Source organism: Sinocyclocheilus rhinocerous, unplaced genomic scaffold (assembly GCF_001515625.1).
Source record: "Sinocyclocheilus rhinocerous isolate Xijiao unplaced genomic scaffold, SAMN03320098_v1.1 scaffold675, whole genome shotgun sequence".
Classification (NCBI taxonomy): domain Eukaryota; kingdom Metazoa; phylum Chordata; class Actinopteri; order Cypriniformes; family Cyprinidae; genus Sinocyclocheilus; species Sinocyclocheilus rhinocerous.
The window spans coordinates 1,039,931-1,052,972 of NW_015629520.1; the positions used below are offsets into that span (position 1 = coordinate 1,039,931).

Genomic DNA, 13,042 nt, shown 5'->3' on the forward strand with positions numbered 1-13,042 from the left:
ATACTTTTTGCAACGTCTCATAAACCAAACATGATAGGTGCAGGGATTCTGAAAACATACAACAGGATCCTGTCAGGAATGTTTAATTTGAGCAATTTGTGCCTTTATAGGTGACGCATTATGTATTTTAAAGCGGAAAATGTGCGGCTGTGTCATTAGAAGACGGGCAAAGACATGAAAGTGCCAGTGTTAATATGTCTCACTCTCACACACACACATCCATTCATCGGCTATTGACAGTGTGTCCCTGTTGAGCGGCTGCACTGGAGCTTCTCTCTAGCGCTGCCGGTGGACAATCAAACCCACACACCCACCTCTGTCTACACTCGCCTGTTCAACATTTCTTACTTCTGCTAGAAAAATACATAGCTACAGCAAACCCCTGAGCTCTGAATCGCATCGCGGCGCATCGTGATACACCAGCAGCAATAGCTCCAAAAGAAGCACAACATGGAGTCCTCTCCAGAACCAGCGAGCGACCCGGGCAACGGCGTCTCAGAGCCGGTTACCCCGGTCAGGGAAACCCCGGTAAACCTGGAGACCCTCCGCAAAGCTGAGCACCAAGCCCCGGTGCGCCGGCAGAGCTGCTCCAGCACAAACAGAGGTGAGAGACAGCGATTCTTTGGAATCGATATGACATTGATTCTCCGTAGTGTTGATGAGCAAAACTTCAAAGTGAATTCATTTCAACTTAAATGGCGCGCGCGGCGCGTCAAAATCATTCCAGTGCGTTTGGTTCACTAGAAAAGCGCGTGGTGAATAAGAATAGACGGCATTTATGAAATATATAGGAATTAAGATGCTTTTAGAGTTGATGTGGTTGTATAGGCTAACAGAATGATCCTGTCATTGTTGTTGAATGTATGACAGCACTGACACTAGACTAAAAAAATAGCAAATGCGTTTATTAAAAAAATCTAAATTTGACAATATGTAAGTTAATTTCTGATTTAAAAATGGTGCGAAATAATATATATACATAGGGAGAGATCATAATGTTATAATGTGTGTTAGCTACACAAGTCGAACTTATGTGAACTATATTTTTAAAATGAGACTCATTTTATTTTGATATATGCATATTTGTTTTTTTTTAAGTGTTATATTTTTACATTTCATTCATGAGTTGTCAGCATGCGTTGATCTCTGCGCGTGTTTGGACGCTAGCTGGACGCATGCAAATACTTATTTCTCATATATAAAATATATTAAAAGGAATTTAGCTTTCCCACAATGCTTTAATATCTAATTTTAATTTAGATATTTCTAAATATGAGTGTTGTACAGTACAGACAGTAGGTTTTTTTAGCCACTCCCCCTTCGGTGGCTCCGTTCAACTCATCCAAGTTCAGTGCAAAATGTATCTGCGATTATACAGACAAAAAGTGAACAAGTGACACGATACTGTATAAAGTAACGGTGAATGTCTGTTCAGGTTGTTGTGTGTCGCGAAGAAGGGTATATTTAGAGGCTGATACGGTGAATGTGGAATGTACGCTGGTTATGTAACAAGTTTTGCCATAAACAGAGCAGGGAAAATCATCGAAGTCTGGGGTTCAGAGTGTGTTTTGTATGATTACACTGTGGCGAATGTGTGTAATACTGTTCATAATAACGTCGTCTTTTTTATTGTTTTATTCAATAAAATCGTATAGAAAATCGGGACTTGATCTCGAGTCCACTCGCTTTCTAAACGAAAATATTACCGCTGGACTGTAGAGTCAGTGGCGCGCGTGTTTAGTTATTGAATTATCATTTTTTTAATGTTTGTCGCCAATCAAAGAATGAGGAGAAATGACCTTGAAACGCGAAAATGAATTTTACGAATCTATAACAAATCTCTCGTGCTAGCAGTTGTTTCACTTTTCTTGCTTGGTACTTTCCCAGCACTGTGCAGTTATGTAATAGCAGTCAGAAGAGGCAGGTATGGGGAGGCACTGTCCGGATGGGAGTTTTTAGGCAAGTCTATGCCATTTTTTTTTTTAAAGGAGACTGACTTTGAGACACTCCTAACCTGCTGACCTATAATCACCCCCGCCCTTTACAGTGGGACTAAAGTGCATCTGGAAGGGAAAGGCAAAAGAAAGAACTACTTAGTCCTGTTATGTAACCCTTGTGTGAATGGGCGATGAGAAGCAAAGTGTTCAGTGGGACTGTTCTCTTTGGCTCTGTTAGAAATCCACTTTGCTTTCGCAAGACTTGTGCAACAAACACACCAGCAGAGTCAATAGACCCAGTGCGGTCATGACGTCAGTTTGCAGGCCGTTTAGAATGGTGGGGTTTGAATTATGACTAAAATAATTGATGTCAGAGACATCATGGTTCTACGGCATAAATGATACACCGTCATACCTTAAATATGAATTTTGAAGCGTTTATGTTGCTATAGTAGCAATATAAAGATTTCTGATTCATCAAGGACACACAGTCGCATCTTTTAGGTAGTTGTAGTCCTTGTTTAGCAACCTTTTAGCAACTTGCTTAAAAATATTTTGAGGTATGACTGTGTAAGATTCATGTTATAGAAAGAATGATATTTCACCATAAAATCAAACCCATAAATTGCTAATGGACATATAACAAACAGCTAGTGAAAATGATGGTAGTTGCCTATTAGAGTGGCAAAAAATTTGAAAAGTTGGGCTGAAATTATGATATCCAGAACATAATATTAATAATAATTTATTAAAAAACAAAACAAAACAAAAAACATAAAATAATGTTCAAAATTTTCTACATATAAAGTTCAAATTTTAATTAATTAATTTTTTTATTATTTTCAGTTTTTTTAAACAATACATTTGAGCTGTTTTTTTTCAGCAGGGTAGGGCTGCATGATTATGACAAATCCAAATAAACAAAACAATTAAATGCAATCTCAGTTATTAATTTTACATAATAGAATTGGCATTGACAAGACAATCTGAGAACTGTTTTTGAATTAAGTTATTGCTGTTTTAGATCAAGACAGTGACTAAGCTGTCAACATAAGTTCAATGAAACATGAGGTCAAAAATAACAACTTTTTATTATTATTATTATAAATTATTATTATTTTTTTTTACAAATAAAATGTACTAGGTGACAGAAGTGTACATGGTGCACCTTTTTTTTATATTAGATCTTCGACTTTTGGTCGAAGTTTCATTGAACGTGATTTTGTGCAGATTCTGCTTTATTCTTGATTTGAACATGCAAACAATTATTTACAGTATTTAGTGCAGACACAACTTTTTCCTGTTTGTTGGATAAACAGTCAACTTGACATTGGCCCTTTTAGCAGCATAGTGGAACGCTTTGATAAAGCTATAGATTCATTTAAGCATTTTTGATTGGTCATTGTGTGCAACTCTGATTGGTTATGATGCTCAACCGGTGCAAAAAACACGTCATAGATGCATGATGCAACATGCATGTAAATGCATTGCTGTATTAGCTGTTGTCATTTTAATGCTGAATATTTTTCAGTTTAATTGTGCAGCCCTAATAGACACTGTAAGAGAGAGAGACAGCAAATGTAGCAATAATTATTGCTGATTTGTTATTATAGCTTATGGTATATTTGGCTCATATACATTTTTTTTTTTTTTTAAGACTAAGTGAATATCAATGTCACACTCAAATACGTGTTTTAGCAGCTGTGACTGTTAATCATATTTTGGCTGCTTAAACACTTAAATTTGCGGTTTAGTCAGATCTCATAATTACGCACAGTAGGACACCACATGTGAAACGGCTTTATTATTAGTTAACCACAAGCAGTCTGTGGTTTTGCTTGTGGTGTGTCAGTGAGTTTATTTAGCGTTGGCTGCATTGGCTGTGATTGTGGGTGTCGGAGGCAATCTCAGCACACGGATGAATTAACCACTTTCAACGGATCTATGAAATGAAGCAAACCGCATTGCTTTGATCTCAAGTGAAAAGGGAACATAACTGAGGCTCTTAGAAGAGTTAGGATGACCGGCTAAATTTATGAACAAAATTATCGGAATTTTGTTTCTTTGAATTGAAATTTGTCTTTTATGCATTTAAGTTGAGCGAGTTATTAAGTTCAAACCAACATTTTCCATCTTTTATTAAGAAAGTATATAGTAATTTGAGGAAAGACGACATTAAACCGCACTTTTAGGTCTGATTCATATTTTCTTGGCACTTTTTTCACTGTGAAAATTAATGTTTATGTAACATATATGTTGTTTGACCTAAATGTCATCCAATAGATTCATTTTTTATAGAAATATTACCTGCATATTCAAGTTCAAACTAAATAACTTTATTAATGAAATATACATTTTGAGAAAAGACACCCTTAAACTGCACTTGGATTTAAGGTCACATTCATATTTTTGGGGATCTTTTTGGCTGTGATACTTAATGTTTATGTAATAAAGGCGTCATTTGACCTGAATGTCATCCAGTGGACTCATTTTTACAAATATTACATGCGTGTTGAAAGTTATGGAAAGAAAATCTCAGGAAAGATGTTAGTCCACACCCATTGTGTGTCTCTTTCAGTAACGTTGTATTTTGCCTGCACTCAATACTGTTTAAGTGGTGCATTAGTAATATGCTAAATTCAGTATTAATGTATTTATTTTTACATTAGCTGAATCATTTGGTTCATTCTTATTTCAGATAAATATTTTTCTATTTTGTTTGCACGCATCCAAATGATTTAACAAAATAAACTTTCAGCATTAAAAAAAATATATATATTTTACATTTTTGTTTGATTTAATCATGTTATGTATTCTTATTTTAGATATATATTTTTCTGGGTTTATTGCACACATCTAAAATGATTTAAAAAAAAAAAAAGGTAAACGATCAGTCATTGTGGTTTATTTTTAAATTTTTTATTTGTTGTCAAACATTTGAAGTATTCTCCAAATTATAGTGCGTTGTTCAAACGGTACATTTAGCTTTGTCCACAGAAACCAATGTGAAGACATTTAGTAAGGAACACATTTTCCCTTTGTTTTTTTTACACCATGCCCACACATGGCCTTTGACCGTACCCTGATTTTGCCTACTATTATTTTAACCTGTGCTTGTCCACATACACAGAAGAACTCAGAGCAGGTCAAACTTCACATTTGACCTAGTAATCAAATGGCAAAGCTGAAGCGTGGCACATGCTGTTATAACCCTGAGTGTTGACACTTGACGTCTTGTTTAAAGGAGGTTCTTGAAGGATAACAGAGGGTCAGACAGGCAAACACACAAATGCTTAAATCATTTAGAGAGTGTGTTATTACTACATTTGGCTTCCTCCAGTGCTCAAGGAGGGAGTTTGAAAACAGTCAGTATTAATGCTCTGTTTTTGTCTATGGAGGTTCAGGCTTGTAGCTTTTTTTAGGGTTTTTGATGTAAGTGAAACTGGATGTTTGATTTAGAAAAGTGTAGAGTAAGATTTGGTTGTATTAATTGGGTTGGTGTCAGTTGTGCGAAAATATTGGGTGCAAAGAAATATCTAACCCCAAAATAACAATTGTCATCATGTACTCACCCTTATGTCAATCAAAAGTGTTTTTGAAGAATCTTTCTTTAGCTCTTTTCTATATAATGAGAGTTTAGTGACTCATCATCATCAAAAGTAAATATAGTAATATTTTTTGAACTTCTTATAATTTCTGCCAGTGTTTTTTTGTGTGTGTTTGATTATGTATTTATTTAATTTATTTAGACTATGATTCCAATGAGAGTCACCTTCAAGAAATATGGGAATTACAAAACCTCAGAAATAAAATTTCTACAATGATAAAACACAACATTTCTTATTTCAATGTTGAAAACTTTGCTACTTAATCTTTTGTAATATTATTTATAACATTACATTATTATAAAAAATCTTTGCGGTCACTTGCTGAATAAAAGTATTTATTTTTTATTTTTACGTTACGCTTACTTGCCCTAAACTTTTGAATGGTAGTGTATCACACTTTGCACAAAATATTTTAAGCAGCACAACTGTTTTCAACACTTATAATAATAAGAAATGTTTCTTGAGCAGCAAATCAACATATTAGAATGATTTCTGAAGGATCATGTGACACTGAAGACTGGAGTAATGATGCTGAAAATTCAGCTTTGCATCACAGGAATAAATTACATTTAAAAAAATGTAATTGTAATAATATTTTATTGTATTTAAGTACAGTAACAGTTTTTACTGTATTTTTTTTTATCAAATACACCTTGGTGAGCAAAAGACTTCTTTCAAAAATATTAAAGGGATCACGAACTGCCTTTTTTGTATAATTTTGTACTGTTCTCTGAGATCCACTTATAATGTTATCAAGATGTTTACATCAGAATACATCATAATTTAGAAGTAATAGGCTATTTTCTGCCCTGTTTTTAACCCCCCTCATCAGAACGCTCTGTGAATTGAATAGGTGTGGCAGATTGTCGACTCGGAAGTAAACGCCCACTGCTATGATTGGTTAACAGTTGTTTATGTTTGACAGCAACATCCTTCACAGATGATTGCTGTGATTTAGGTTAAAAATGCATAAATGCTCAGTACACATCAAACGATCTGTAATAACAGACAACGCAATAGTGATCACGTAATAAAAACAGTAACACATGTGTGGTGCGACTGTCGGATCCAATATAGTCGCACAGCAATGACAGCATCGTCTTTTAGTTTCATTCTTCCTGAAAATCCTGCGTTGAATTGTGCCTTGTTTGTAAATGAATCCATGGTGAAATGAAGTGAACAAAAGACCAAGTTCTTACTGACGCGGTCTGGAACTTCATTAAAAATAAAGTTCATCCACTCTTTCCTAACGCTGGGATCAGAAGGAAGGCAATACAAAGACTGTGCTTTTTTCCACAACTTGGCATTGCACAGCATCTTGTTGTCTTCGGAGCATCTTTAGCATTTGGTTTCTGCGTAGACCTGCGTTTGCCTCTCTCGTTATTTACACTACATGCATGAATCGGTGGGTGGGGCTAAACAGACTAGGGATGCACCGCAATGAAAATTCTTGGCCGAAGCCGAAACCGAACAAAGTGAAACACTGGGCCGAATACCGAATACGTTTTTTTCGTGTTTTTTTTTTCCCCCATTGCATAAATTAAATAGCCAAAATGTGCTTTTTACTGTTTTGTCTTGCTTTTCAAAGAAAAAAATCTATTACAAAACAACAATTTAAAAATATTTAACACTGAACATTTTTAACATTCTAGCAGACACTATACCAACAAAGCACAATTTAGCTTAAAATTCTTACTTTTTATTTTATTTTACAGAACAACAGTAAAATTACAATACTAACATTTATGAATGTTGATAGAGTTCTTGCTTTTTCTCAACTTTTATTTTGGCGGAAACGCGCAGGAAGACTTCAATGCTTCCTTTTTGTTGACAACAACAGATTTATAAATAAGTCTCATTACGAATAAGTCGTACGTATCGCATTGTCACATGACTTGTAAAATTTCATAAAAATGTGACTGAGCAACTGACGAGCGCAGATTTTCCTCACGCTTTGGACTTTAAACCCTGGTTAACAAGCAGATAGCGCCGCGAGCTCGTGCAGCGCTGTCAGAATACATGCAATGCGTGCGTGTATTAGAAAACATAACGTTTTGCAGTTTATTTACTAATTGTTTAAGGCCATTTCGCGATTTCAATCATCATATAGTAAACCAGCAACAATCACCCCTTCCTCTTCTCATCGAAGACATGAGCTGCAGTACTAAACAGTCTCTCGCTGTTGGTGCTTGTAATGCTTTTTGCGTCTTTCTCCGACAGTTTAAATGCTTCCACACTGCTGACGTGTGCTGCATTAAAGAGTGCGCGCCTCTCACTCTTCGCTGGTTGCCATTTGATCGCGTCATATCATTGTTCGGTACAATTTATTCTATCTTTTCGCTTATTCGGCCCGAACACCGAAATAGCTTTTTTTTGCTATTTTCGGCCGAATAATTTCGGTTGCCGAACATTCGGTGCATCCTTAAAACAGACAGTGCTGTAGAAGCAGGCGTTGATCTTTTTCTGTGGAGGCGGGGTTTAGCCACACTATTACGTCATAAAGTGGCAGAAGGTTTTGAGTTCTGAAACGTACAGGATGTTTTTATAGTACAATGACCTCTAATATGTCAAAAGATCAAGGGAATTTTGATTTCTCCGTTCATGACCACTTTAAAAAAGACTTAATAATTCCAAACTTCTGACTGGCAGTGTAAGTAATGACAAAATGTTCATCTTTTTTAAGACTTTGGAAGAAAACTTCTACTTTGATTGTTCAGGTTGGAGTAACTCAGAACAAAGCTCTGCTTTCCAAACTTTTGCCTCTTGCACACCTCCACAATTACACGTGTGCGCAGGAATCGGAGGCTTTGCATCAATCACGTTGAGTAGATTTGCAGTGTCATAAGCTAGGCTAGTTTTAATGGGTTCCTTCCAGTTAACTCTCAGGCACGGCCGGCGTTTGTTTAGACTTGCATTTGTTGGCATTGCTGATGCACATGTGTGGAGCAGTGCCTTAACTTAATTTCTCCTTTATTGGAAGACAGCGGAATGACTGTGGGGTCTGCCATCTGTGAAGGACTAGCCTATAATTACTTATTAGTTGGCATGGCAGACAACAATATTTTGCTTGCTCCCAGCCTCGGTGTGAGAGTGTGATGGTGAAATCTGTCACCTGGTGGTGTGCTGATTGACTCTTTCCAGCAGGGGGGATATTTTAGCGGCTGAATGAGCCAAGCTGAGCTCTTTTATTCAAACCCTGCAATTAGCCTAACAGATATTGTGCAGTGACACCAGTGTTTAACGTCGCAGCGCCCAATGTGCTCCAGCTTAACCTGTACACTTTAACACATTCAACATTATCCCACCCTGTCTGGAGTTTAAAGAATTGGTTCACCCAAAAATGTTGTTGTAAGCTTTTTTGTTATTTTTAAATAGGGCTGGGCGATATTTTACACACACACACACACACACACACACACACACACATACACACACACATACATATAAGATATTCATATACATAAATGAATATCCCAGATCTGCGGTGTGCTTGAGGCATTCTGAAAATTTGAGATGTTTTCATCTCGCTGCGGCATAGATGTGCCTGGAAAAAACAAGTGCGTCGCAGCACATGAGCGTCATTAGCACGCCGCTTCTATTTTGAGTGCGCTTGCCGCACTTCTACACTTGAAATAACGAACTTGAGCACGCAAAAGACGCGACATGTGAACGGCCCCTGAAGGCGCATATCGGTCCCTTAAAGATACACATTAGTACCTAAAGTGTACCTTGTTTAGTTTTGGCCAAACTGGGGCTGGGAAATCTGCCCTCCGCTGGTGACAAGAACCAGATTTTGATGCAACATCTCCAGCGGCAGGGGACATCTCAGATCTACGTCCCATTTACAGAAGTTAATTTCTGAGATAGACAGTTTAAATAGTAATTAATTAATGTACTCCAGATGCATTATGGGAAGCCTTTAAAGAGGTCTAAATTTACTATTGTGGGGCGGGGCTGTGACCTAACTAGGCCCATGGTGTAGTGGGGACGTGAAGCTGAGGTGAAGGAACTGGAAATGGGCCTCTGCTTTGGGGCCTCATAGGAGACGATGGTGGTTGACCAAAGTCGACAGGATTCCTCAGCGGGATTTAACAACTCATGATAACGAACGCAAAGTGCTGCAGTCTGTTTTAAATGTCAAATTGGTGCAACCCATTAACTTTAAAGCATCCAGAAAGAGGAAGATATTCAGTCTCACCCTAGAGTATGCTTCGAGTTTGTATTGGATTGTGACAATTGCTAGCTGTCGTAAAAGAGCAAAGTATAGCATCTAGTAATTCCTAGACCTTTTTTTTTTTCATGTGCCACATTCAATTCAATGTCTTGCTCTTTTCCGTTGTCCTCACTTTGGCTGCATCTGCTGATGGATAATGTTAACAAATAGCCAAACAGCTAATAATGCGTTGATCTTTTCCATGTTGAATATCCTGCTTTGTGGGAATATGTCAGAAATATGTCACACTGCGGAAGAAAGATGGGTTGAGGACTGACTTTACCACAATGACAAAATGTAAAATACAACACAAAGAATGATTTCTGAAATGTACTTGTTTTTGAGTAAAAAAAAAAAAAAACGGATTCTAAAAATCCGTAAAACAACAATGCATAATATATTAAAACTAGACTTGATTTTATAGATTTTATTAGAATACCTATTGTATTTCTTGAAATTTTATTTATTTATTTATTTTTTGTATGTAAACTCTACCCTGCTAATTTTTCTGGACTTAAATGATAAATAATATTGAACGTTATTTATTTATTTATAATTTAAATATGTTTTATATTAGTATATTCATTGTATCTTTATTTAAAAACCAGAAAGACTGCCAAACTAACAAACAAATCTAGTAAATATTTATAATGAATAATTATCAGTTTATTGGTATACTATCAAACAAAAATGTTCTCGTTTTATTCATCATCCTAGTAAAAACTTTAAGATACGTTCTCTAAGGCCGTGTCTAATAGCTTATGCAGTGATATTTCTCTAGTAAATGTTTTTTTTTTTTTTTTTTTTTTAGGGGGTGCCCCAAAAATTATATTAGTATATTCATTGTATCTTTATTTAAAAACCAGAAAGACTGCCAAACTAACAAACAAATCTAGTAAATATTTATAATGAATAATTATCAGTTTATTGGTATACTATCAAACAAAAATGTTCTCGTTTTATTCATCATCCTAGTAAAAACTTTAAGATACGTTCTCTAAGGCCGTGTCTAATAGCTTATGCAGTGATATTTCTCTAGTAAATGTTTTTTTTTTTTTTTTTTTTTAAGGAGTGTACCAATAACTTTGAAGAACTTGGGCAGAAATGTAAAAAATAAGAAGCAAATGTTATTGAAAGGAATAGTGTTTTTATCATGTGGTAGCTACGTTTAGAGATTTAGGGCTTTCAAGCTGCGCTTAAGCCAAACTTAAAATGAGCCAAATTCTGCGTAAGGCAAAAATAAAATGCTTTGTTTCCATTTTGTCTTGCTCTTTTGTAATGGACACAGAAGTTGTGTAATGTCTGCTTTTCATCTTAAAATGTTCCCTCACAAGATGTGTTTACCATGCTCATAAAAGCAAGTATGAAGGGACATGCTAAAGTAGGCCAATTTCCTGAACTTGGCCTGACATTTTCTGTGCATGTATCTGCCGTGAATTCCAAGTCATTGAAGTCACAACGTCTGACTCGTAATTCGCGTATGTGTGTGTGTGCATTTCACTTTTTTTTCATAGTATCTCTTTGTTTTATGAATTACGCAAACACCCATTCTTCATTCACTCGTATCAAATTAAATTTTTAGGCCTTACAGCCCCAGATGTGTTTCATGCATGTAATATTCATTTATTCAGCCAATTCGGCGTATAATTGATTTTGACTTGTTTTAACACGCGTTCAGAAGTTAAGTGCCTGCTCATCCTTCCCCTGTTAAAACAATTTCGGGTCCCCTAACAAATAAAAATCAGGCTGATCAAAAAGATAAGTCATATTTTGAATTAGTGTCACTCAATGTACTTGATTATTCATATATGATTAAGAAGCGTCGCCTAATCCAGTAAATAAAGTTAAAAAGAGATTCTGTCCCTTCAGGTGCGGCAAGCTCTTAATCAAATTATCCTCACATCCGGGCATGTCGTATTCTTCTAACACCCCCGGTGACTTCTCAACGCAGATTATAATCAGCTCCTATTTTCAGTCTTTGATTAAAATCGTGCAGGCTTGGTCAGACTCGGTTCTTCCTGTGACGATTCAGCCAGCTAATTATTAATATCAGAGACCCACTCTCTATAGTTTTTTTTTTTTTTGTTCACCAATTACAGTGAACCAGTGGACCAGAGTGCTTAAACAATGCCCATAACTATTAATCATGTTGAGTCACATTGGATATGAATCCATTAGTTCATTCTTATTTAAATGTCTTACAGTGGTTGGGAGGAGACAAGGTTTCACCGAGGACTTGGTTTGTCCTTCCTGACCTTCAACTTAACTCTCTCAGGCTCAAGATTTCACCATTTATTCTACCATTATCCTTTTAGGTACTTATTAAATTATGTTAAATTAAGCCATGTGCACTTCTGTTCATTTATCAGTTTAAATTGAATAATTAAGGGTTGTCATGATGCCAAAATCTCAGTCGGCGATAGCAAAAAATTATTGATACCAATCTTGATACTACATGAAAAGCTAATGTGATATTGAGAATACACCTTTTAAAATGTTAATTATTTTAGATATTAAAATTAAATTATTAAAATAAAAAGTTGAGTTTGTAAATATTAAGGCATGCATATATGTTTGTGTATTTTTTTTAATTCAGTAACATTGATTTCAGCAGATTTTCAATTAAACAGTCAGTCATTGTAAGCCTAGGATGAACCCCCCCCCAATTTTAGAGAAGAAACAAAGGAATAGTCTGTTTCTGCTCATCCCATAATTTTTGTAAGAGACACAGATCAATACTTTTTCCCATAGTTGGCTTGTGATCTTGATTTTAAGTAATTAAATGATTGTGTACTTTGTACAATAATACTGTAGGAAGACTGGGTTCATTCATTCATTCATTTAAAGTAGTATTAATTTTAGTATTACAATTACAGTACTTTTTACATGTTTAATTACATTTTGTTCTTTGCATTTTATAACCCATTTACACTGACAGTTCAACATTGGATATTATTTTTATTACCAGGACCTTTTTATCATGATACTTACTGGAAAAACAAAAATTGAAGAATGTGTGTAAACAAACTGTTAACGGTCCCTTTTGAATTCCATATACATTTTTTTCCATACTATGGAAGTCGATGGCTACCAGCAACTGTTTGGTTACCCACATTTTTAAAAATATCTTCTTTTGTGTTTAACAGAAGAAAGAAACTACAGTTTCCATTGAACTATTCCTTTAAGTGCATCATTGTTTTCATTCATCCAAGTCATTCACTTCATGATGTAACAAATAATCTAACAGCCAACCAAAAAGCAGTTGCTTAGGTTCTGAACACTAT

General features: G+C 35.6%; 1 protein-coding gene across 1 annotated transcript in view; it reads left to right on the plus strand.

Moving 5' to 3' along the window:
• The first annotated feature begins 234 nt into the window (after window positions 1-234).
• The window catches only part of LOC107739084 (nuclear receptor ROR-alpha-like), a 292,374-nt gene continuing 279,566 nt past the window's right edge, over window positions 235-13,042 (plus strand). The window contains 1 exon segment of the mRNA XM_016551077.1: window positions 235-604. Coding sequence (XP_016406563.1) covers window positions 451-604 — 154 coding nt within the window. The 5' untranslated portion in view covers window positions 235-450.